The 25,790-nt window shown below is 41.1% G+C and overlaps 1 protein-coding gene across 3 annotated transcripts in view; it reads left to right on the top strand.

Moving 5' to 3' along the window:
- The window catches only part of TENM1 (teneurin transmembrane protein 1), a gene marked incomplete at both ends in the record, with an annotated part of 571,653 nt that overhangs the window by 492,659 nt on the left and 53,204 nt on the right, over positions 1-25,790 (top strand). For all 3 annotated transcript variants that reach the window (XM_082681806.1, XM_082681807.1, XM_082681805.1), the window contains one exon: positions 2,426-2,580. In XM_082681806.1, the coding sequence (XP_082537932.1) occupies positions 2,426-2,580 (155 nt within the window). The remainder of the gene's footprint in view (positions 1-2,425; positions 2,581-25,790) is intronic.

The following is a 25,790-nucleotide window of genomic DNA, read 5'->3' as shown; positions in this document are numbered from 1 at the left end:
CCTGCCAATGCAGGGGACAAGGGTTCGAGCCCTGGTCCCAGAAGATCCCACATGCCGCGGAGCAACTAAGCCTGTGCGCCACAACTACTGAGCCTGTGCTCTAGAGCTGGCGAGCCACAACTACTGAGCCCGCGTGCTGCAACTACTGAAGCTGGCGCACCTAGAACCTGTGCTCTGCAACAAGAGAAGCCACCGCAATGAGAAGCCCACCGCACCACAACAAAGACCCGATGCAGCCAAAAATAAATAAAATAAATAAATTTATTTTTAAAAAATGAATCTGTAACTTTCATAGATGTTAAGGATTAATACTTCATGAGGAACATCAGGATTAATCAAAGTACATCATAAAGTCGAGCCTTAATATTAACCTCCTGCCAATGAACTAACTCATCTAAAGGCAGTTTATTAAGTTGGGTTTATAAACTGTCTTTAGATGAGTTCACTCTTTGCCAGGAAAATTATTGTGCGTGTGTGTGTGTGTGTGGGTGCACGCATGAGCACTAAGAGGACATGCTGGTTATCACAGATCTTCCTAACTTTAACATACATTGTGAGTTTCACAAGGTCTGAATAAAGGAGAACTAGGAAAAGACTAAATTGTAAACTAATTTTAAAGTAATGCCATGTGGTTATTTTCAAAGTAGCAAGGGAAGCAGGAGTTGAACCATATGTTCTTTATCAGTGTCTGACACTTTTTAAATGCATTATTTCATCAGATACTTACTACAACCTAGGCATAGAATAACCAACTCATCCTAGTTTGTCCAGGACTGTCGCCGGTTTAAAACTGAACCCTGCCTCAGTCCCATGCAAGCCAGGACAGTTGGTCACTTTAGCCAAGTAAAGCAATAAAAGGTATTCTGAGACCAATTTCCAGCATGGGGAGAACCACCAACAACACCACCAAGCAATTCTACACCAGTTGAGTGTCCTACGATTTCACTTAATTCTGACGCGATCTACCCGTAAATAGTATCAGATCCCACAGGTTAAGGGGTGAGTCCTGCAAGACTGCCTTCCCCCAACACCACTTCACATGCCAATCACAAGTCCAGGTTGTCACCTGTGTTTCGGACAGAACTGCTGTAGATAGGAGGTTCCAACAACTCCCTTCTTGGGTTCCATTATTTTGGTAGAGCGGCTCAGCTAACTCAGAGAAACAGTTTACTCACTAGATAACTGGTTTATTATAAAAAGGATGTAACTCAGGAAGAGCCAGATGGAAGAGATGCATGGGGCAAGGTATGGGGAAAAGGAGAGGAAGCTTCCAGGCCCTCTCCAGGTGCACCATTCTCCCCAAATCGCCCTGTGTTCACCAACATGGAAGCTCTCCAAAGCCTGTCCTTCTGGGTTTTCAGTGGAGGCCTCATAATCATAATTGATTAAATCATTGGCCATTGGCCTTTGAACTCAATCTCCAGCCCAGGTCAGGAGGTGGGACTGAAAGTTCCAATCCTCTAATCACCAGGTTGGTTCTCCTGGCAACCAGCCTATTCTTTGGCCAAAGTGCAGCCAAAGTCACCTCATTAACATAACAGAAGTCACCTTTATCTCTCTCACCACAGGCAATCCCAAGAGTTTTAGGAGCTCTGTGTTAGAAAAGGGAACGGAGACCAAAATTCTTTATTATAAATTACAATATCACAGGCAGATAATCTTTTCCATATTTTACCAAAGAGGAGGCTGAATGACTCAAAGTCACACATCAGTTGTAAGTGGTGCATTCAGTATTAGAACCCCAGCCTTCTAACTGCGTTTATATATTTTCCAAGAAACAAGACTGTAATTAGCACAGTGTGTAAAACTACTGTGAGAATTTTATTGACTTGTATTTTTTCTAGAAGCTTAACCATTCCTTTTGTGACACCATAATTTTGCTCTCCAGCTGCCCTCTTAACAGATAATACAGAGAAAAAACTCAGTCCAGTTTATCAGAATTATTACAGACTCTGTTAACTGAGAGTGAATTGATGAAAATAATTTTAATGCTTTCCAAGTCAGTTATTTCTAATGCAACTATGAAAACAAGCAGCGGCCTATGCATCTGCACTCTAAAAGAAATGTAACATACACTGCCTCCCCTGTCTTTTCCCATTTGTCTTAGAGGATTTTTTTTTCTTCTTTTTTTTCTGTTTGTGGGAGTAAGCAAGTATCCAGGGGGTAGAAATGTAAAACTGGACAACAAAATTGTTAGACTGGCTTTCTCTCCACATACTACATTTTGTCGTTTCTTCTCAATACACAGAGGAGTGAATGTGTGTCCAAACAAACCTCTCCCGTTACTGTTCTGTCTGAGCTGAGCAAAATTAAATCCATATGTCTTTAAAATGCCTTTTCATTTCTATGGCTTCTTTCAAAATACTGATCTTGGCGCAAATGTGGCCCTCTAGACTACTAATGCTCAATTGCTCTTCCCCAACAGGCATCACAGTTGATAGGCATGGATTCATTTACTTTGTGGATGGGACTATGATTCGGAGAATTGATGAGAATGGTGTGATCACAACTGTAATCGGCTCAAACGGTCTGACTTCCACACAGCCACTGAGCTGTGACTCGGGAATGGACATCACTCAGGTAGGCACCAATGGTTTTCAAGCGCTATCACCATTTGGCATCATGGAAACGGATAACAATTTTCTCATACAGAAATTAGGTAGAAAGGAAGCCTGGTGTATCCATTATAACACCAGATAGCAGAAGTTTCTCTTTATGTAAGTTACTTTTTTCCTCCTCAGAAAAACTCAGTTGAGAGAAAAGAGTAAACTAGGATGGGAGTACCAGTGGGTGGAATGTTGGCGTGAACATTAAAGTCTCTCAAATTTGAATCAATTAGAGGGTAAGGCCAATTTCACTTATTGACTATGGTCCAAGATATGTAATTTTATTATTTTTGAATAATACAATAACTCACATTTGGAAAAGTACTGACTACTAAAGTCTGGAAATCTTTTTTAATGAATATATGAGCATGACTTATTATTCATGTCTATGTAAATAGCTATTTCTAGGGGGGTTTTTTGTGGGGTTTTTTTTTTTTGAAGTAAAAGCAACATTCCCTCTGAGATCTATTTTACATGTATTTAGGAGAGCCTTTTGCCAATGAGAATAAAAGGGAAAATTCAGTGTAGTTCCCGTCTGAGTTCAAAATTCTGATTTTACCAGAATTATGCAAAATCAGGATTAGACATGTAGAGATTACAGAGCATAGAGCACAGTCCCAGCACCTTGTGGATGACTTTCTTAGTTTGCAGACGCAAGCAGTTGGTATGTTCAGTGAGGGAAACAGACTAGACAGTCGTCAAACGGACTTTCAAACTAACATTCCATGAATCTATGACTCTGATGAAGTAGATGATTTATCTTTTCAAATGAATCACAGTAGAAGTTGAGAGTTTTAGAATTGGTTAGTGTATCAGAGAGGATGGTTTTGACTGCAAGTAGTAAGACACTTAACTAAAAGTGATTTGAACAATAAGGTTTCATTAATTCACATAGTGAGATGACCAGAAGTAGGCAAAGATGCCAGCAGATTTCCTTCTTGTGTCACATTGGCCAGAAGTGAGTCACTGGCAAAGGGGAAATGGGATCTCCAAAATGGATTCAGACCCTCTGGAACTGGGTCAACCTCCCTGAGCAGACTGCTACCTAATTCTAGAACCCAAATCAGGGTTCTGTTAGCAAGGAATGAAGGATTACTCTTCAGTAGGCAACCAGCAATATTCTCCACGGTTAGGATGCCCCTGCCTCACCCCAGAACCTCAGAAAATAGTCAAATAGAGTCAACTACAAAAATAAAATCGGAATTGGAAGGCCTGGAAAACTGACAAAATGAATGAACCCTCTTTAAGAGAGATAAGAGTGGATCAGGCTATCAAGTCCTAGAGCAGCCTAACTTTCCACGATGCAAAGTCCTGCGGGAGGCAAGCAAAAGGAGCATTATTTATGGCGGCGAGGAAGGGCGTGAATGTGTTTATATGGAGGAGGGGGACGAAAGAGAGAAGATGCGCGTATATGATTCACTTGTGGGAATAGTTTTAAAATAGAACACTTAGTATTGCAGTCAGTCAGCTCTAAACAATTTATGTGTTTCGGTGTGGAAAGTTATGCTGAAAAGAGAATTCTTTGTCTGAATAGAGCAAACATAGGATCTTCATCACCGTGAGAAGGGTCCTTTTTCACACGACACCTCGTAAGCCATAACTGCCGCCGTAAAAGCTACCTCATCCCTTTCAGGTTGGCATGCAGAGTGCAGCCCACTGAACAGGAGACAGAGTCACAGTTTCTCTATGACATTTCATTCCAAGCCTCAGTTTCCCTGACAGTATCCCCCTTCCCTTTTCCTTAAACAACATCAGCTTGAGAAAAACAGTCATTTTGGGGGGGGAGGTGGGGAGGAGATGGAGAGTTAAGTGGGGTGAGTCAGGGTACATGTTCGAAACCAGCAGGACAGCCTGGGAGAGAAATCAGGCTTCATGTCCAAATTATTTGGCTTCTATCTCCGCTGCTGGCCATCTCTTCGTGTTGTGTGCTTCAAGCACCCTAAAGAGTATCTGGCATTTTTCCTCTTAGGCCAGCACAGGACAATGAGTCTGGACTGATGTCTACTTCAGTGTCCAGAGTATGACCTTCCACTTTTATTAGGAGCCTGCTTCTCATGGCCCCGATCCTTCAGACTGGAACTTCTTCTGCTGGTCCAAATCCCCTTCCCTACCCTCCTTACACCTCACCTCTTCCACGGGACCCTTCCCTAATGCTTCTAATCCTCTCTGTGGTCTCATTCCCTTCCTGGAATTTAACATCACAATGTTTAATATATAATTCGCTCTCTGTTGCCAAACTATGTATCCAACGAGTTTCCCACTGTACCTTGTTTGGACATGCATAGTAAGTGCTCAGCAGGCATCGTTAACACATATACCAATATGAAAAAGACACTATATGGTACAAAGACTATGAAGGAGTTAAGTGCGGGCCATGTGGTGAAGGACCTTATAAGCGTGACGGAGTTCCAGTTTTATCCAGCGGACGATGGGGAGCCAATGAGAGCATTAAGCAAGAAAATGCATTTTTAAAATAGTCTTAAACATGGAAATCCATTTGTAAAGGAGCATTCTAGCTGTAGTATAGAGAATCAAGTGGAGGGAAACAGTATTAGAGGCAGGGAAACCACTTAAGAGGCAGTCAAAGCAATGTAGGTGTGACAGGGACAAAACATCAATAAATAAATGATTAGTCCCCTTTCAAGAAACTTCAGTGCAAATTAAATTGCTTTCCAGTTTTTTTTTTTGGCTGTTCAGGTGATATTTCTTTGAGATACAACTCCGTGATGACCCTGACCGTGAAGCTGCCCAGCTTCATGCGGGTTACATAGGCACGCAATGATAATGGCCAAGCCTAAAGTATCAGCAGTGTGGATTAAGAAAGCGAGACAGATTAGTGAAATATTGGAGCTACAATCAAAGAACTTGCTGACTGACAATTTTGGAATTAAGGATGTATGTGTATAGTGGTACCATTCGCTGAGATAAGAAATACAAGAAGAGGAGAAGCAGGTTTGGGTGAGGGGTTTATCTGGGGGCAAACTGAGTTTGAGGTACCGTTGCATGTTCAGGTAAATACATCTGGCAGGCAATTGGATATCAAGGCCTAAAATGGAGATGAGATTTGGGATTATCAGTTTTATCCCATGGTAATGGCAAATAGGGAAGTGGGTGAGATCTTCCAGGGAGGGTACATAAGCAGAAAAAAAGAGAAGGCTTCAGACCAAACTCCAATGATAACAATATTCAAGAGAAGAATGAGGAATAGGAACCCACAAAAAGGAGAGTGAGATGAAGAGACCCGACAAGTAGGAAGAAAACCAGGAATGCATGTGGTCCAAAAACGCAAGGGAAGCAAGCTTTTCAAAAGGAAGGGAACGGTTAATATCAAATGCTGCTTAGAGGTCACGTAAAATAAGGTGTGTTTTTGTTGTTGTTGTTGTTGTTTTTGCGGTACGCGGGCCTCTCACTGTTGTGGCCTCTCCCGTTGCGGAGCACAGGCTCCGGACGCGCAGGCTCAGCGGCCATGGCTCACGGGCCCAGCCGCTCCGCGGCACGTGGGATCTTCCCGGACCGGAGCACGAACCCGTGTCCCCTGCGTCGGCAGGCGGACTCTCAACCACTGCGCCACCAGGGAAGCCCTGGCAGGCGGATTCTTAACCACTGCGCCACCAGGGAAGCCCTGTTGTTGTTTTAAGAAGCAATTTGGTTGGACAGCATTCGTGACTCTGATAAGAGTGCCTTTGGTACAGTGCAATTTAATTGGAGTTGGACTGCAGTGGTAGAGTGGGAGGTGAGGAAGTGAAGAAAGTGAAAATAGATCACTCTTTTGAGATGTTTGGCTGGGAAGGGGGAGGATCTGGCATTGAAGCAAATCAGCACCCAGGTGCGGCACAGGTGGACAAAAGCTGGAAGACACCAAAGGAAATGCTCTGGGTCAAAGTGTCTACCGGGAGGAAGCCAGCGCGTGGCACGGCTTCCCAGGTGCTCAGCCTCTACGGACAGAGTTTCCACTGTCTGTTTAGACAATGGTGGCAGATTGGGGACTTAGGTTTCCCATGACTCTGCTTAAGAACATGGACTGTCTTGAGCTGGAAGGAAGAAAGCTGAATAGGGAGCTTCATAACACCTTCCAAGAGGAAAGCCCCAGTTGTTTATAGTAGTACTTACAGTGATCCAGCTGAGCTTACAGTGCTCAGTTTTATATTTCAGTAAATCAAAATATATTGATGGGTGAGGGTAGAGACAAATGTCTAAATGAGAGCACACAGATTCTGCTGACAGGCAGAGGCAAGAGAAAAAATAGAGGCCTGTGCTGCAGCATGAAGATTTGAATCAGACCTTATGAAGAGCTTACTGATTCTAAGACAATGTGGCAGTATCATACATTATCCAAAGATCTTATAGAATCCCCACCTTCTGAAACTTTTAAAGCAAATGTTGGATAGCAGTAATCTATGAATGCTTGGAATACAGGCCTCTCTGGAATCAGGAAGATGGATCAACTGTTTTCTCGAGGGCCCTTACAACATCATGAAGGTTTCTCTACAGAAATACAACCCAATTGCTAAAGTTCCTTGTTACTCTCCCTACATTTCAAAACCAAAAGGTCCTGGGCATTCTCTGCCTGTCCAGTGGTTAGGACTCAGCGCTTCCACTGCCTGGGGGGCCTGGGTTCGATCCCTGGTCGGGAAACTAAAATCCTCCCCCCCACACACAAAAAGTCCCCAACATGGGAAGGCCCATTCATGCTAGCATAGTATAATACCTTTGGAAGCTGGGACGTGATGCCTTTGTTTTCTGTTCTTTTCTGAGGCAAACCTGAGCCCCTGGGAAGAATCAATCCTCAAAAGCGTGCCCTAATCCTCAACAGATTATGAATATTCTCCTTCTGTTAATTCTAATAATAACTGCTACTACTTATTGAGAGCTTACTATGTGCCAGGAACTATGCTAAGCATCTTACTCACACTGTTCCATTTTATCTCCACGACCCAACCACCCTTGAGAGAAGAAGCCACCCTCCCCATCTAAAGAGAAGAAAACTGGTAGTCAGAAGGATTATGTATTGTGCTATGACCATAGAGTTATTAAGTCATACAGCCGAGAGTTGAGCAAAAACTTTCTGACTCCCAGTGTGCAATTTTCCCACTTCTGCATTTTCAATGACAACTGGAGATGACCAAATATAATTGCATTTAGTGGGTGACAAATGTCATTTGGTTGAGGAATATGCTGTTTATTCACAGAATGTGTGTTTAGTGGCACTTAGGAAAGAGTTTAGTAAAATCTAATCATCTCAAGAAATGAAATTTGCTTTGACAATAAAATCAGCCATTTGTTCAAAATCAATATCTTTTTCTGATTTACTGAAATGTGAAACAACTCTCGGTATAAACTCTGAAGCATAACTTCCCATTGTCAGCACTGCTATAAACAACCAGGCCTTTCACTTCAGGAGATGAGTTGATTATGAAGAGATTGGGCTCTTTATTTCCGTTGCTGCTTTTGAATCATCTTGCTCTGGTAACTCACTTCCATCTTGTGCCTGACTAGAATGGAATTGGGTGTTAGACCAAGTCTCTTGGTGTGCTAGCAAATTTGAGAGCTGATTTACTCCTTGGGGCCAGCCCAGTGCTCTCCCCAAAATCAGCCCAATAGCAGATACACGAGCACCATGGACCTCTCGTATGCAGCTAATCCTGTTGACCCACTGTCCATAATGTGCACACTTGGAGTATCCAATGCATAACCAGTCCTCCGTATATGTTTGTTGGACCATCTTTATACTACAAAGTGCTTCCCCAAAGCACTCATTTGTCCGATGGGCCTAACAAGTGGAAGGAGGCATCATTCATGGTTATGAAAGAAGAACAGTATCTGGTTCTTTGGAGGAGCCAAGCTTGACCCCATGCATTCAATCTATTGAGCTAGTCTACTGGGAATTCTCCTCCTCTCCCCAGTCATTCCCTCCAGAATATTCTCACCATTTAGTAATAGTCCAGCATCTCCTCAAATGCCTCTTGGGATAGGGAACTCACTACGTTTCCCCAGCAGCGCATTCCATCCTTGAATGTCTCTGACTGATGGAAAACTCTTCTGGGATCCCTCTAACTTTTTAATCTTCCTTTAACTTTCACCATCTAGTCTTTACTGCAACTCTTTAGGCCTCGTGGTATGAATTAATCTGTCTTCTATGAAATAAATATATTTGTGAACCAAGCACTATACTGAGTACTTTCATATATATTATCTTATTTAATCCTCATGACAGTCCTTCAAGGAAAGTATTATGTTCCCCTATTTTTAATAAACATGAAAAACAAAGTTCAGAGGAGTTGAGAAACTTGGTCAAGGTCACACAACCAATAAGTGGCAGAGTTGAAATTTGAACCTGGTTGACCTGATGCCAAAGTTCACATTCTTTTCACCAAACTATTATACCAAACTGCCTTCTCCACATGACAGCCTTTTCAATATATGTGAACAACTCTCTCAGGCCTCCTAAGTCACATCCCTGATTCATTTAACTGTACCTCACTTGCCACGGTTTTGAGTTCCTTCACCATTCTCCTCATTCTTCTCTGAACATGTTCCCATTTATCAATATCTCTTTGAAAGTGAGGCTTCCAGAAATGAGTAAAATAATCCAGATGTGCTCTGACTAACTCAGAACCCTCTTTCTGTATTCTCTGTTTCGGGTCATTTTGCCTGGTGGTTTTCAGAAGGACTTTTGCCAAAGAACATTTACTTCAAACAGAAGAAGTCCCCATTTATAAAACTGTTACAGACAGCAAATTCAAACAAGAAGTAGTATCCTAGAACCTTCTTTATTCAAGCTCACTCCTACCCAGTGGTAGTTTGCATGGCAGCCCCCAAAGCACTTGGGCAAAATGCTAGGGAAATAAAGAGCACAGGTTAAGAAACCACAGTTAAAGTTGAGTTGGATTTTTGGACACTTTTGACGTACGACGTGATTACAGAGGACTAAAAATTCACATGTCTCTCATCCCCATCTCCTCATCTTGTACTTGCACTGTTGGTTTTCCGATTGTTTTGACTGTGACCCTCAGTAAGAATTATATTTTACACCATTATTCAGGATATATAGTTGAAATAAAAGTTTCATGAAACAATACTGACTTACCCTTACTACACATACATCATAGTACCGGATCTTATGTTAGTCTGTATTCAATTCCATCTCATTAGATTCAGTCCCTATCTTTGTATTCTGCTATTATCCAATATCTTCACTACCCTTCCCAGCCTTGTGTCACCTATGGACTTGAAGAATGCCTTCTATGTCTTCATCCATGATAAAACTGATGGATAGATAGGCTAAGATGAAATCGTGGCACCACTAGTGTAGTCATCTCTTACACTGTGAATCCATCTGTTTGAACTATCACCTATGGGTTGTGATTCATAGTGGATCAGGAAAGCAACACGATGGCCTATGACTAGTTTTCAAGAAAAATGAAATAGAACAACAACAAAAAAATCAGAGTGTATCATGTGTGGTAAGGGTAAATAAGTATTGTTTCATGAAACTTTTATTTCAATTGTATATCCTGAATAATGGTCTAAAATATAATTCTTACTGAGGGTCACAGTCAAAACAAGCTTGAAAGCCACTACACTCACCTATATTTCCCCTAACTCATCCACAAAGGTATCATGAGAAACCTTACCAAGTTGGTAACTCTGTTTAAAAGAAAATAAGAATCCCTTGACATAATTTGTTTCCAGCCATAGTATCTATAAACACCATTTCCTCATCTAAGAACTAAGAAACAACTGTTTAATAACCCATTCCAAGACCTTTCCTAAATCAACATCAGGTTCCCTCCTTACAGTTTGTGGGGCACATCTTCGGATTCTTCTTGAGGTCAGACCTATGTTTAACCACCTCTAATCATCCAACACATCTTCTACTGCCCAGTATTTCTCAGTAATTGTAAAACTTGGTTCTAAAAACTCGTTTGCAATTCTAAAAGGTAATTCTTTCTGTCCAGGAAACTTGAACTCAGTTTAAAGAAGTTTGGTGCTATTTTACAGTCCCTTCACCCATCTTGGACTTTAGTAACTTTGACTCAATGTTCTTTGTGGTCATTCTGTTTAACAAAGGAAACAAAACTTGCCTCTCTCTCATCCATCTGCATTATACCACCTGCCCCAAGCCGAGGACCTTTGCCTTCCCTGAAAGACTTCAGGTCTCTGTGTGCCTGAAGAAAAGCTATTTTCTATTGTTCTTTAAACTTTTTGCAAGTCTCAGATACCCTAACCACAACTGGATAGGAGAAATATAAGCCTCCTCTTTGAAATCTACATGTCAATTCGATTTTATACAAGTGGATTCAGCATTTCCTGTTGTTTTGAAAAACTATATATAATAACATTCATGCATGAAAAGTTACAGCAATCCAGGGAGAACAAAGAAAAGAAACAGTCATTTTAGTACAGAAAAGGCACCTTCTTTTCCCCTTTTTAAACTCTTGCCTAATGTGCCTCATCGTCTCTTCTTCTCTCCCCTGCCAACCTTTTCATTTCTACAGAACGTCCTCCATCACCCTGAGTGATATGGAAGCTACTGAAACTCAAGTTCTTCAGGGGTTACTTGCCTTTCTTTGTGCACTTCCATCACTCTCCCATGTGCACACTGAAAGAGAACAGAATTATATCTTTGGAATGAAGGCCATTACAAGTGAAATTCCCTGCAGGGACAGACTTCTGAATTTTGTGAAGCTCTGTAGGGAATCAAGAAAATATGAATTATAATAAGTTTGCTTGAATAAAGGGGTTTCCCAGGGAGAAAAAAAAAAAAAAAGAAAGTTTACTTTAAAAGTTCTTGGCACCAGAGATGAAAATCTCACCACCTCCACCCCCTCCACCACCCCCTCCCAAGGCCTCAGTGACTATGGAACCTATCTCACTGTCAAAGCAAAGAAACTGTCTGTGGCCAACTCCAGATAATTCAGACCAAGGGATGTGCGGTGGAAGGAAGGAGTGACTTGCCGGTAAATGGCAAACAGGGAAGATGTAAGCAAGTTAATCTGAAATATCTGTAAACACCTCTATCAGGAGCCAGCAATGCCAGTGGGCAGCAGGGACAGCTAGGTGGGAGTAAAAGAGAGGTGACAGAAAGGATAAGAGAAGTTTAGGGAGTGGAGAATGGCTCAAAGAGCAGATTAATGAGGCCCAGGGAGTAGTAAAATGAAACCAAAAAAGTTATTTGACAGCCCTTGTGCCAACCATTTACTTCATCCTATTTGGCTGGTTAGTTTAAACAACTAAATCAACCACTTTTTTTTTTTTTTTGGCCTTGCCTTGTGGCACGTGGGATCTTAGCTCCCCAACCAGGGATCGAACCCATGTGCCCTGCAGTGGAAGTGCAGAGTCTTAATCACTGGACTACCAGGGAAGTCCCTGAATCAACCACTTCTATAGTGACCACCAAATAATGAATTGGATGGTATTAAAACATATCACGAGAAAGAAAATCTGGTACATACAGTCAATGGAATATTATATAACCTTTGAAAAGAAGGAAACCTTGTCACATCCTACAACATGGATGAAACTTGAGGAAATGCAAAATGAGATAGACCAGTCACAAAAAGACATACTGTATGAGTCCACTCATATGCAGTATCTAAAGTAGTCAAAATCCTAGAGAATGAACTTGAGGCTATGGGGAGGGGGAAGGGTAAATGGTGACAAAGCGAGAGAGAGGCATGGACATATATACACTACCAAACGGAAGGTAGATAGCTAGTGGGAAGCAGCCGCATAGCACAGGGAGATCAGCTCGGTGCTTTGTGACCTCCTGGAGGGGTGGGATAGGGAGGGTGGGAGGGAAGGAGACGCAAGCGGGAAGAGATATGGGAACATATGTATATATATAACTGATTCATTTTGTTGTGAAGCTGAAACTAACATACCATCGTAAAGCAATTATACTCCAATAAAGATGTTAAAATGAAAAAAAAAAAATAACCACGCCATATTTCGGGGCTTCTCTCCTTCTGAGATGGCCCAAACTCTGTGAAGTGTGTTTCTCTCTAAATAAATCCAACTTCTTACCTAAAAAAAAAAAAAATAAAGTAGTCAAAATCATAGAGACAGAAAGTAGCAAGGTAGATACCAAGGGGAATGGAGAGAGGGAATTAATGTTTAATGGGTATAGAGTGTCATTACTGCAAGATGAAAAAGCTCTAGAGATCTGTTGCCCAACAATGTGAATATACTTAACACAAGTGAACTGCACACTTAAACGAGGTTAAGATGGTAAAAATGTTATGCGTGGGGTTTTTTTTTTTAACAATAATAATGATAAACTCATACCGACCAAACCTCCAATGGATTTTCTCACTTTCTTTCCCTATTCTCATGCCTGGACAGCATCAGTAGTGCAGCAGTCTTGCTGCTCGGCAGTCGGTTCTTGCAGCAGTCCAGATATAAGCATCCTAAGTCAGGAATGTTCTGCTCTATTCATTTGAGCCACGTGCACTCTGTCAACCCACGTCAGTCACAGCCAGTCCCTCCCGCAAGATCCAAAGGCTCATGGACGTAAAAATGGGGGAGGGGGAAGTGCCACTCTCTAAGGTAAAGAGGAAGCTTAGTCTACACCAACCGTGGCAGGAAGGCGCTGCTAACTTAGCCACGCTCTTCTCAAAGAGCTCAAAATATCGATAACCTTAAATGTGAAAGTACTTAAATTAGAGAGTGATGACAATTGACTAAAAATGAGCAAACTTCCTGTCAGACACGTTTATAAGCTTGGAACAATTATTCACTTCTTCAGGAGTACTAAGCCATATTTTCCCAGTTCTCTGGACAATTTCCTAATCACCCACTTCCCTTTGACTAAGGTAGCATGTCTAGTAGAAAGAACATAGCCAGTCCTGGGTGTGAGTCCAGATTCTACCATTTATTAGCAGTGCAACCTCAGGCAAGTTACTTAAAGTCTCTGTGTCTGAGCTTCCTCAACAATAGAAGGTGGGATAAAAGCCCGTATTGTTTCCTAAGGCTATTTTGATAGTTAAACAAGAAAACAAATATGAAAGACCTTTGTTTTCTGAAAAGCACTTGCAACTGTAAATTGTTGGTGTTAATCAGAAGTGAAGAGAGAGGTCATATGGCATTACATGTAACCTTGGCTTTTGTTTTCCTTCGCCCCACCAGTTAGGTGAGTGGCATGTGGAAAGGTTTCACAAACCTCCAACTATATAGCAATCAAATTATACTGTCACACAGCATGAGATGGCAGTTACTGTTGTTCAGACTCTGATTTGACAACAGCACCAAGAACCATAAAGAAAGTCGACTTTAGGAGTCCCTAGTGACTCTCCACATTACTCACCTGTAAAGGAGTGATCCATTAGCGTTTATGGCTGGAAATTACAAAATAGCACTAAATAAACAATTCTTCTAGTTGCCATATCTAGATTTGAGGAAAAGAACATCTTTTTTTTTCTTTTTTTTTTGCGGTAGGCGGGCCTCTCACTGTTGTGGCCTCCCCCGCTGCGGAGCACAGGCTCCGGACGCTCAGCGGCCATGGCTCACGGGCCCAGCCGCTCTGCGGCATGTGGGATCTTCCCCGACCGGGGCATGAACCCGCGTCCCCTGCATCAGCAGGTGGACTCTCAACCACTGCGCCACCAGGGAAGCCCAGAACATCTATTTCTGAATCATTTATTCTGTTCTCCTCTGAAATACGGCAATATATTTTTTTCAATATTTTATTTTATTTTTTAATTTTATTTAACATCTTTATTGGAGTATAATTCCTTTACAATGGTGTGTTAGTTTCTGCTTTATAACAAAGTGAATCAGCTATACATATACATATACATATATCCCCATATCCCCTCCCTCTTGCGTCTCCCTCCCATCCTCCCTATCCCACCCCTCTAGGTTGTCACAAAGCACAGAGCTGGTCTCCCTGTGCTATGCGGCTGCTTCCCACTAGCTATCTATTTTACATTTGGTAGTGTATATATGTCCATGCCACTCTCTCACTTCATCCCAGCTTACCATTCCCCCTCCCAGTGTCCTCAAGTCCATTCTCTATGTCTGCGTCTTTATTCCTGTCCTGCTCCTAGGTTCTTCAGAAACTTTTTTTTTTTTTTTAGATTCCATCTATATGCGTTAGCATACGGTGTTTATTTTTCTCTTTCTGACTTACTTCACTTTGTATGACAGACTCTAGGTCCATCCACCTCACTACAGATAACTCAATTTCATTCCTTTTTATGGCTGAATACTATTCCCTTCTATATATGTGCCACATCTTCTTTATCCATTAATCTGTCGATGGACACTTAGATCGCTTCCATGTCCTGGCTATTGTAAATAGAGCTGCAGTGAACATTGTGGCACATGACTCTTTTTGAATTATGGCTTTCTCAGGGTATGTGCCCAGTAGTGGGATTGCTGGGTCATATGGCAGTTCTATTTTTAGTTTTTTGAGGAACCTCCATACTGTTCTCCATAGTGGCTGTATCAATTTACATTCCCACCAACAGTGCAAGAGTGTTCCCTTTTCTCCACACCCTTTCCAGCATTGATTGTTTGTAGATTTTCTGATGATGGCCATTCTGACTGGTGTGAGCTGATACCACATTGTAGTCTTGATTTGCATTTCTCTAATGGTTAGTGATGTTGAGCATCCTTTCATGTGTTAGTTGGCAATCTGTATATCTTCTTTGGAGAAATGTCTATTTAGGTCTTCTGCCCATTTTTGGATTGGGTTGTTTGTTTTTTTGATATTGAGCTGCATGAGCTGCTTGTAAATTTTGGAGATTAATCCTTTGTCAGTTGCTTCATTGGCAAATATTTTCTCCCATTCTGAAGGTTGTCTTTTCATCTTGTTTATGGTTTCCATTGCTGTGCAAAAGCTTTTAAGTTTCATTAGGTCCCATTTGTTTATTTTTGTTTTTATTTCCATTTCTCTAGGAGGTGGGTCAAAAAGGATCTTGCTGTGATTTATGTCATAGAGTGTTCTGCCTATGTTTTCCTCTAAGAGTTTGGTAGTGTCTGGCCTTACATTCAGGTCTTTAATCCATTTTGAGTTTATTTTTGTGTATGGTGTTAGGGAGTGTTTTAATTTCATTCTTTTACATGTAGCTGTCCAGTTTCCCCAGCACCACTTACTGAAGAAGTTGTCTTTTCTCCATTGTATAGTCTTTGCCTTCTTTGTCAAAAATAAGATGACCATATGTGCGTGGGTTTATCTCTGGGCTTTCTATCCTGTTCCATTGATCTATCTTTCTGTTTTTGTGTCAGTACCATACTGTCTTGATTACTGTAGCTTTGTAGTATAGTCTGAAGTCAGGGAGCCTGATTCCTCCAGCTCCGTTTTTCTTTCTCAAAATTGCATTGGCTATTCGGCGTCTTTTGTGTTTCCATACAAATTGTGAAATTTTTTGTTCTAGTTCTGTGAAAAATGCCATTGGTGGTTTGATAGGGATTGCACTGAATCTGTACATTGATTTGGGTAGTATAGTCATTTTCACAATGTTCATCTTCCAATCCAAGAACATGGTATATCTCTCCGTGTGTTTGTATCATCTTTGATTTCTTTCATCAGTGTCTTATAGTTTTCTGCATACAGATCTTTTGTCTTTTTAGGTAAGTTTATTCCTAGGTATTTTATTCTTTTTGTTGCAGTGGTAAAGGGGAGTGTTTCCTTAATTTCTCTTTCAGATTTTTCATCATTAGTGTATAGGAATGCAAGAGATTTCTGTGCATTAATTTTGTGTCATGCTACTTTACCAAATTCATTGATTAGCTCTAGTAGTTTTCTGGTAGCATCTTTAGGATTCTTTCTGTATAGTATCATGTCATCTGCAAACAGTGACAGCTTTACTTCTTCTTTTCCAGTTTGGATTCCTTTTATTTCTTTTTTTTCTCTGATTGCTGTGGCTAAAACTTCTAAAACTATGCTGAATAATAGTGGTGAGAGTGGACAACCTTTTCTTGTTCCTGATCTTAGAGGAAATGGTTTCAGTTTTTCACCATTGAGAACAATGTTGGCTGTGGGTTTGTCATATATGGCTTTTACGTTGAGGTAAGTTCCCTCTGTGCCCTGCTCTCTGGAGGGTTTTTATCATAAATCGTTGTTGAATTTTGTCAAAAGCTTTTTCTGCATCTATTGAGATGATCATATGGTTTTGTCTCCTTCAGCTTGTTAATATGGTGTATCACATTGATTGATTTGCGTATATTGAAGAATCCTTGCATCCCTGGGATAAACCCCACTTGATCATGGTGTATGATCCTTTTAATGTGCTGTTGGATTCTGTTTGCTAGTATTTTGTTGAGGATTTTTGCATCTATGTTCATCAGTGACATTGGCCTGTAGTTGTCTTTCTTTGTGACATCTTTTTCTGGTTTTGGTATCAGGGTGATGGTGGCCTCATAGAATGAGTTTGGGAGTGTTCCTCCCTCTGCTATATTTTGGAAGAGTTTGAGAAGGAGAGGTGTTAGCTCTTCTCTGAATGTTTGATAGAATTCGCCTGTGAAGCCATGTGGTCCTGGGCTTTTGTTTGTTGGAAGATTTTTAATCACAGTCTCAATTTCAGTGCTTGTGATTGGTCTATTTATATTTTCTATTTCTTCCTGGTTCGGTCTCAGAAGGTTGTGCTCTTCCAAGAATTTGTCCATTTCTTCCAGCTTGTCCATTTTATTGGCATAGCATTCTTGTAGTAATCTCTCATGATCCTTTGTATTTCTGTAGTGTCAGTTGTTACTCTCCTTTTTCATTTCCAACTCTACTGATTTGAGTCTTCTCCCTTTTTTCCTGATGAGTCTGGCTAATGGTTTATCAATTTTGTTTATCTTCTCAAAGAACCAGCTTTTAGTTTTATTGATCTTTGCTATTGTTTCCTTCATTTCTTTTTCATTTATTTCTGATCTGATCTTTATGATTTCTTTCCTTCTGCTAACTTTGGTGTTTTTTTGTTCTTCTTTCTCTAATTGCTTTAGGTGTAAGGTTAGGTTGTTTATTTGAGGTGTTTCTTGTTTCTTGAGGTAGGATTGTATTGCTATAAACTCTCCTCTTAGAACTGTTTTTGCTGCATCCCATGTGTTGTGGGTTGTAGTGTTTTCATTGTCATTTGTTTCTAGGTAATTTTTGATTTCCTCTTTGATTTCATCAGTGATCTCTTGGTTATTAAGTAGTGTATTATTTAGCCTCCATGTGTTTGTATTTTTCACAGATTTTTTCCTGCAATTGATATCTAGTCTCATAGCATTGTGGTTGGAAAAGATACTTGATATGATTTCAATTTTCTTAAATTTACTGAGGCTTGATTTGTGACCCAAAATATGATCTCTCCTGGGAATGTTCCCTGAGCACTTGAGAAGAAAGTGTATTCCCTTGTTTTTGAATGGAATGTCCTATAAATATCAATTAAGTCCATCTTGTTTAATGTATCATTTAAAGCTTGTGTTTCCTTATTTATTTTCATTTTAGATGGTCTGTCCATTGGTGAAAGTGAGGTGTTAAAGTCCCCTACTATGATCGTGTTACTGTCGATTTCCCCTTTTATGGCTGTTAGTATTTGCCTTACGTATTGAGGTGCTCCTATGTTGGGTGCATAAATATTTACAATTGTTATATCTTCTTCTTGGATTGATCCCTTGATCATTATGTACTGTCCTTCTTTGACTCTTGTAATAGTCTTTATTTTAAAGTCTATTTTGTCCGATATGAGAATTGCTACTCCAGCTTTCTTTTGATTTCCATTTGCATAGAATATCTTTTTCCATGCCCTCACTTTCAGTCTGTATGTGTCCCTAGGTCTGAAGTGGGTCTCTTGTAGACAGCATATGTACAGGTCTTGTTTTTGTATCCATTCAGCCAGTCTATGTCTTTTGGTGAGAGCTTTTAATTCATTTACATTTAAGGTAGTTATCTATATCTATGTTCCTATTGCCATTTTCTTAATTGTTTGGGGTTTGTTATTGTAGGTCTTTTCCTTCTCTTGTGTTTCCTGCCTAAAGAAGTTCCTTGAGCATTTGTTGTAAAGCTGGTTTGGTGGTGCTGAATTCTCTTAGCTTTTGCTTGTCTGTTAAGATTTTAATTTCTCCGTCTAATCTGAATGAGATCCCTGCTGGGTAGCGTAATCTTGGTTGTAGGTTTTTCCCTTTCATCACTTTAAATATGTTCTGCCATTCCCTTCTGGCTTGCAGAGTTTCTGCTGAAAGATCAGCTGTTAACCTTGTGTGGATTCCCTTGTATGTTATTTGTTGTTTCTCCCTTGCTGCTTTTGATATTTTTTCTTTGTATTTAATTTTTGATAGTTTGATTAATATGTGTCTTGGTGTGTTTATCCTTTGATTTTTCCTGTATGGGACTCCCTGTGCTTCCTGGACTTGATTGACTATTTCCTTTCTCATACTAGGGAAGTTTTCAACTATAATCTCTTCAAATATTTTCTCAGTCCCTTTCTTTTTCTCTTTTTCTCCTGGGACCCCTATAGTTCGAATGTTGGTGTGTTTAACGTTGTCCCAGAGGTCTCTGAGACTGTCCTCAGTTCTTTTCATTCTTTTTTCTTTATTCTGCTCTGCAGTAGTCATTTCCACTATTTTATCTTCCAGGTCACTTATCTGTTCTTCTGCCTCAGTTATCCTGCCATTGATTCCTTCTAGAGAATTTTTAATTTCTTTTATTTTGTTGTTCATCATTGTTTGTTTGCTCTTTAGTTCTTTTGGGACCTTGTTAAACGTTTCTTGTATTTTCTCCATTGTATTTCCAAGATTTTGGATCATCTTTACTATCATTATTCTGAATTCTTTTTCAGGTAGACTGCCTATTTCCTCTTCATTTGTTTGGTCTGGTGGGTTTTTACCTTGCTCCTTCATCTGCTGTGTGTTCCTCTTTCTTCCCATTTTGCTTAACTTACTTTGTTTGGGGTCTCCTTTTCACAGGCTACAGGTTCATAGTTCCCATTGTTTTGGGTATATGCCCCCAGTGGCTAAGATTGGCTCAATGGATTGTGTAGGCTTCCTGGTGGAGGGAACTGGTGCCTGTGTTCTGGTGGATGAGGCTGGATCTTGTCTTTCTGGTGGGCAAGACCGCATCTGGTGGTGTGTTTTGGGGTGTCTGTGACCTTATGATTTTAGGCAGCCTCTCTGCTAATGGGTGGGGTTGTGTTCCTGTCTTGCTAGTTGTTTGGCATAGGGTGTCCAGCACTGTAGCTTGCTGGTCGTTGAGTGGAGCTGGGTCTTAGCGTTGAGATGGAGATCTGTGGGAGGGCTTCCGCCATTTGCTATTGCATGGAGCCAGGAGGTCTCTGGTGGACCAATGTCCTGAACTTGGCTCTCCCACCTCAGAGGCACAGGGCTGGCACCCGGCTGGAGAACGAAGACCCTGTCAGCCACACAGCCAGGTATGTGGGTAGTTCTTGCCTTTTGGGAGGTCTGAGCTCTTCTGCCAGCCTTCAGTAGGTGTTCTGTAGGAATTGTTCCACATGTAGATGTATTTCTGATGTATTTGTGGGAAGGAAAGTGATCTCTACCTCTTACTCCTCTGCCTCTTGAAGGTCTCTCCCTCTAGCAATATATTTTTTAAAAATTAAATCGTTTTTGTCTACTTCTTGACCTAAAAGAGGTTTCTCTGTCATTTCCAATTCAGCACTACACTTGGAAAACACACATTAGAATTTTAGAGCTGGTTAATTATTCCTCCTTGTGAAGGCTAATTCAGTAAATGACCCAATTGTTGATTACGTGTCATCGCTTTTTTTAATGTGAAAGCACTTGGAAAAGTATGAACTGCTTTACAAATATAAGGGATGATGTAAGATGTTAATTGGCATCTTCAGGAAATATTTTCTGTTGATTCATCATACACTTTCTAAAATGGGAGGACACAAGAACAAAATAAGTCTGCAAGGTGTTTATTCTGATTTTGTAATATCTGTGATTGTCGGTCTCTATTTTAAATGCATTCCTGGATAATGTTATTTATTGCTCATTCAGTCCAGACCTACTCTCCTTGTTCTGTCAAATGCAGGAAAACACCTTCTGGAACTGCAAAGGGGAGCCAAACTTTTCTCTAATCCTTTAATAGAGGGTGCAGGAGACAAAAATCAGGCCTTTAGGGTAGATTCTCCTTCATAATAATGTTAATATAAAAATTCAGTAAAGTTGAATGGTTGGGAAAACAGACCACCTGGATTTGAATCCCAGGTCCACCACTTGCTAGAAGTGTGCCTCTGGGAAAAAATCTTTATCTGTAAATGGAGATGACAGTGATACTTTTCTCTATAGGGAAGTTGTGAGGATTAAATGAGATAATACTGATATATAAAAAATCACTTAGCAAAGTACCTGGCTCATAAGTGCTCAATAAATTAGCAGGATGAGCAGTAGCAGCACCAGTAGTAGTATTTGACCTTCCATTCACAGAACAGAAAATTGAAGTGATAATTTACAGAACCAAGATATAAAAGGACCAAGAAGTTCGGAACTGCTATAGAAATTGTGTAATCTTCCCTTCCGTCCTTTGTACATAGGGGTACCTTTTGCAGAGAGGCATGCATAAACCTGTATATGAGTTTGATGGGCTGTATCAAGCATATGCTCCAGAGACTGATCTTAATCTACTGTGACCTTCACAGGATGTTTCCTGTGCCTAATGCTAATGTGACGCTCTATCTAGATTGCTTAAAGCGTGTTCACTGCAGTCATTGAATGGTGCCCCAAATCCTTCATTTTCTTTCTACTTTCAAGAAGTGTCACGTGGACTGTGGAGCTAGGGTTGGAATGTAGTGTGAGTTTCATACGTCTGTGAATTTGAGATGTATAGATTTTAGATCATCTTCCATCACTTTGAAATCAAGAGGTAAAGAGCAGCTCATTCAGTGGGTGGCCATCCTAGGTGGGTCAATTTCACAAAAAAATTAAATATGAAAGTAGATAAGTAAGATGACAGGGTTTTTCTAGGTCAATACGAAGAATATGACTCTCCCAAGACAAAACAGAGGCTCCCAGCTAAGTGGAAAATCAAAAGGAAAGAAGTTATGAGGCTAATATATTCATAGTAAGAAAGAGAGCAGTGTCCTAGAATTTTTGAAGCAAGTTTAGTCTATGAGTTGCTTTGTCTTTTTCTTTTTTTTAATCAAGATATTCAGGTTCCAAGCATGTCAATCAGTTTTAAAAAGTCTAATGTATAAAAACCCAAATTTAACAAAATTATAAACTGGGAGAAGCATTACAATAAAATTACCCACAGAGTTTCTTTCCTTTTTTTTGGCTGTGTTGGGTGTTCGTTGCTGTGCGTGGGCTTTCTCTAGTTGTGGCAAGTTGGGGCTACTCTTCGTTGCGGTGTGCGGGCTGCTCATTGCGGTGGCTTCTCTTGTTGCAGAGCACAGGCTCTTGGCACAAGGGCTGCAGTAGTTGTGGCACGTGGGCTCAGTAGCTGTGGCTCGCAGGCTCTAGAGCGCAGGCTCAGTAGTTGTGGCGCACGGACTTAGCTGCTGTGTGGCATGTGGGATCTTTCTGGACCAGGACTCGAACCCATGTCCCCTGCATTGGCAGGCGAATTCTTAACCACTGTGCCACCAGGGAAGTCCCAGAGTTTCTTTAAATATCAATCATTTCCCTTCTCCAAATTCATTCAAACTCTTTTTCTTTTAACTGCACTTTTTAGGCCTACATCTCTTAGGTAAAATCACAATCAGGGTAGAATAGCCTATTACCCAAGATATTTGCATTGCTCCCTCCAAAGTGAACGCTCGGTTATTTATGTAAGAAGTGGAGAACAGCAGGCCAACATCTTCAACTCCAGCACATCCAAATTCTGCTGAAATGTCTGCACACAAGCAAATAGCCAGAGTTGTCAGGGGCCTTAAAATAAAAGTCAAGTACCGTGCTCAATTCTATATCGAAAACGTAATTTATCGCATAAATAAAACTCCCTCAGCAGTGTCCTCTTTCCACACAAAGGACAATGGCATGTTAGCTCTTATTAAAGCTATGAAGCACTAGAGGAAAAGCATCTTCAGAGTTCAGGGAGAGTCACAAGATGCAAAGCTTGCAAACTACTTTTGAACCACTCAATCTTGCACACATTTTGCCTGGCAGGCGCCATAACCTGAAATAAACCTGAAACTCTCTAAGATGCAGAGGTATCTGGTTGGCAAATTCAGTGGTTAGCATCTAGGGCTTATATGCCCAACATTCTGGGCTAAGTCCAAATGTGAGCCAATTGGCCTAACTATCTTTCAGACTTTATCTTTAAATATAGCCTTGCTCTCTATTAACTGTGGGAGGGGAGGTTCATGATTCAGTGCCAACCCATATTTATTAAATGGAAACACAATTCAGAGAGAAAGTTCTGTTAGCTGTCATGAGGCGTGTCATCTTTTCATGCAGAAGTTAGTATATATGTAAAAAGTGAACACGGGAACATATGAAACACCAAGAGGCTACACCTGCTGAGAGGTGTTTATCTTGAGATACATAAGAAAAACAGGTGTTCATTTGATCCGCCTCAGAATACACTCCCCATTCCAAATCAAGGGGAAAAGGATTCTGAAGGAGCAATCCTAATTTCTGACAAGGAGACTAGCAAGAGAGAATATAAAAGCCATTTAGTAGTAAATGCCCATTGTATTATTATTTAATAAGTAAATTCTAAGCACACAGGAACTATTGTCATGGGCCCACCTTATGAATCATTCAGTACAGAATTCTTTCTCCAAAAGATGTTTGGGAGAGTGGCATGATCCACTATGAAATCATCCTCAAAAATCACAAGGGTGAGAAGCTTTTAAACAATAAGGACATCAACATGGCAGCGCCAGAGAGTCAGAGAAGCTCTGGTTAAAGTCAATCACAACCAACTTCATTAAAGTCCAAACACAGCGGATTTATTTTATGTGGCTATTTTCTGGACATGGCAGCTTCACAGGCCAGTAGATACACTGAGGATGCTACTGACTAATAAATTCTCGCAGTACCAGATAGTTTTTGCTGGTTCTGGTTCACTTTTACTAGTTTTCTATTACCACTGCCCTGCAGTGGGTATTGCTCTTCCTTTGTCGTTGTATATGGGTTGATGCTGTGAATCTCAGTTAAGATCCAGTCAGAAAAACAGAAATTAGTGATTTTAACAGAGAGAGATTTAATATAGGGAATGGGCTGCACAGGTGTTAGAGGGTTGCAAGAAAAGAGGTAATATCTGCATGAGGCAGTCACCACCTCTAGGGCTGGGGAAACAAAAGAAAGGGGTTGGAGTTGTCAGAACCTAGAGAGGTGGGACCTACTCCTCTGAGAAGAGGGTACCAGTCAGCCTGCTTCCGGCCCCTGAGAGGGAGCATGATGAGACCAATTCTCCGATTACGGAGAGGAGCTGGAAAGTGCAGCCAGCCACTGCCACCAGGATGAAGGGCTACAGTTATAGCAACACTGACTGGAACAGAAAGCAAGCAGGAAGGAGTGAGTGCCCTCTCCCTCCTCTAGCCTTCCAGAGTCGCTTTATTTCCCAGATTGTCAGGATGGATCAAATATCCAGCTGGTAAAAAGAGAAATGTAGTTTGCAGAGTCCCAAGCCCAGTATCACAAAGCAGTGTCTTTATTATTATTATTTTTTTTTGCGGTACGCGGGCCTCTCACTGTTGTGGCCTCTCCCGTTGCGGAGCACAGGCTCCGGACGCGCAGGCTCAGCGGCCATGGCTCACGGGCCCAGCCGCTCTGCAGCATGTGGGATCTTCCCGGACCGGGGCACGAACCCGCATCCCCTGCATCGGCAGGCAGACTCTCAACCACTGTGCCACCAGGGAAGCCCTTTATTTATTTTTTTGAATTTTATTTTATTTATTTTTATATAACAGGTTCTTATTAGTTATCTATTTCATACATATTAGTGTATATATGTCAATCCCAGTCTCCCAATTCTTCTCACCCCCCCACCCCCCCCGCCGCTTTCCCCCCTTGGTGTCCATACGTTTGTTTCTCTACATCTGTGTCTCTAGTTCTGCCCTGCAAACCGGTTCATCTAAAGCAGTGTCTTTAAAGGAGTGAGTCTGGAGCTGGGAGACAATAGCTCACTAACTAACACACTGTGCAACGAGGTGTTGGATTTCCATGTCATTGTTGCTGCCGGAGTCACTCACATATGCTTACGGTTTGGATGAAATGTTAATTAGAGTGGACTGTTTGCCACAGAGGATTTCATCATTACTGAATCCATAAGAAGCTGTTATGGGGAGACCTCAACCAGAGCTGCTCAGTTTGTTTGCTAGTGATTCTGACTCCCCTGTTGTTGAAGCTCGGGTACTCAATATGCATCACAATTTTTTGCTTTTGTTCAGGCTCAAGTCCGTAGCCTGCCTGCTTCCTTAAATGATTCTGTACACATGGTAAGTGGTCAGATGGCCAGTCTCCAGAGTTCTAGAAGCATGAAGCCTGAGCTGGGCCATCTGTTGAGGATGTGCTGTTTTGTATTACACACAGGGAAGTGGTGGGCAAAACCCGGAAGTGCACTGGAGGCCTAATGAAAATAAGACCAGTTAAATCTTCCCTCTAAATGTTCATTAGGCCATCTGTCCTTATTAGTGTCCTTATCATTTGGAAACATTACAGAGTTAAGATGAGACACAATCTGTGGTGGAATTCTAGTCTAACTTGAAATAAACTTTTGAGTAGAGCAATCGTGACTTGTGACATTTCTCTTCCCATTTAGAACCCTGCCCACTTCTAAAGATCTCCATGGTGAAATTTTTTAATAGTTCCTTCCTGAAATATTATCCCGGAAAACAGGGTTAGCAGTAGCTACAGAAATGAAAGCATAATCTCAGAGTGGCTGATCAATGAAATCAGAACATTTCATAAAAGCAGTGCAGTCATACTTCTGGCCCGTAAATTGCTTTAGGTGCCAAAGGGAATTGGAAGCGTGGTCTATCCTGTCGAGCCAATACTATAATATTAACAACCTGCAACAGACAAGTTTCTGCAACTGCTCAACAGGAAGGAACGCTACCAAATGATTCCGGGGCCTTCTTCAAAGTCCCTGGCTCCTACGCAGGCAAAGCCTTGTCTGTCGACAAGAGCCCCACCCGCTACTGCATGAAGACCCACAATGGTCTTCTCTTTACTCCAGATTCTCTCAGAATGCATGGTCTCATCACCTGGTCTCACATTGGATTTCGTGTTACCTTGGACTGTTCTCTGGTCATCTCCCCTTCTGTATGTGTATCTCCCACAATGCTGGCTATAAACTGGGAATTT

This window comes from Grampus griseus, assembly GCF_964374135.1.
Source record: "Grampus griseus genome assembly, chromosome: X".
Classification (NCBI taxonomy): Eukaryota; Metazoa; Chordata; class Mammalia; order Artiodactyla; family Delphinidae; genus Grampus; species Grampus griseus.
The sequence above is the reverse complement of the archived record's forward strand: the minus strand, read 5'-3'. Positions and strand labels throughout refer to the sequence as shown.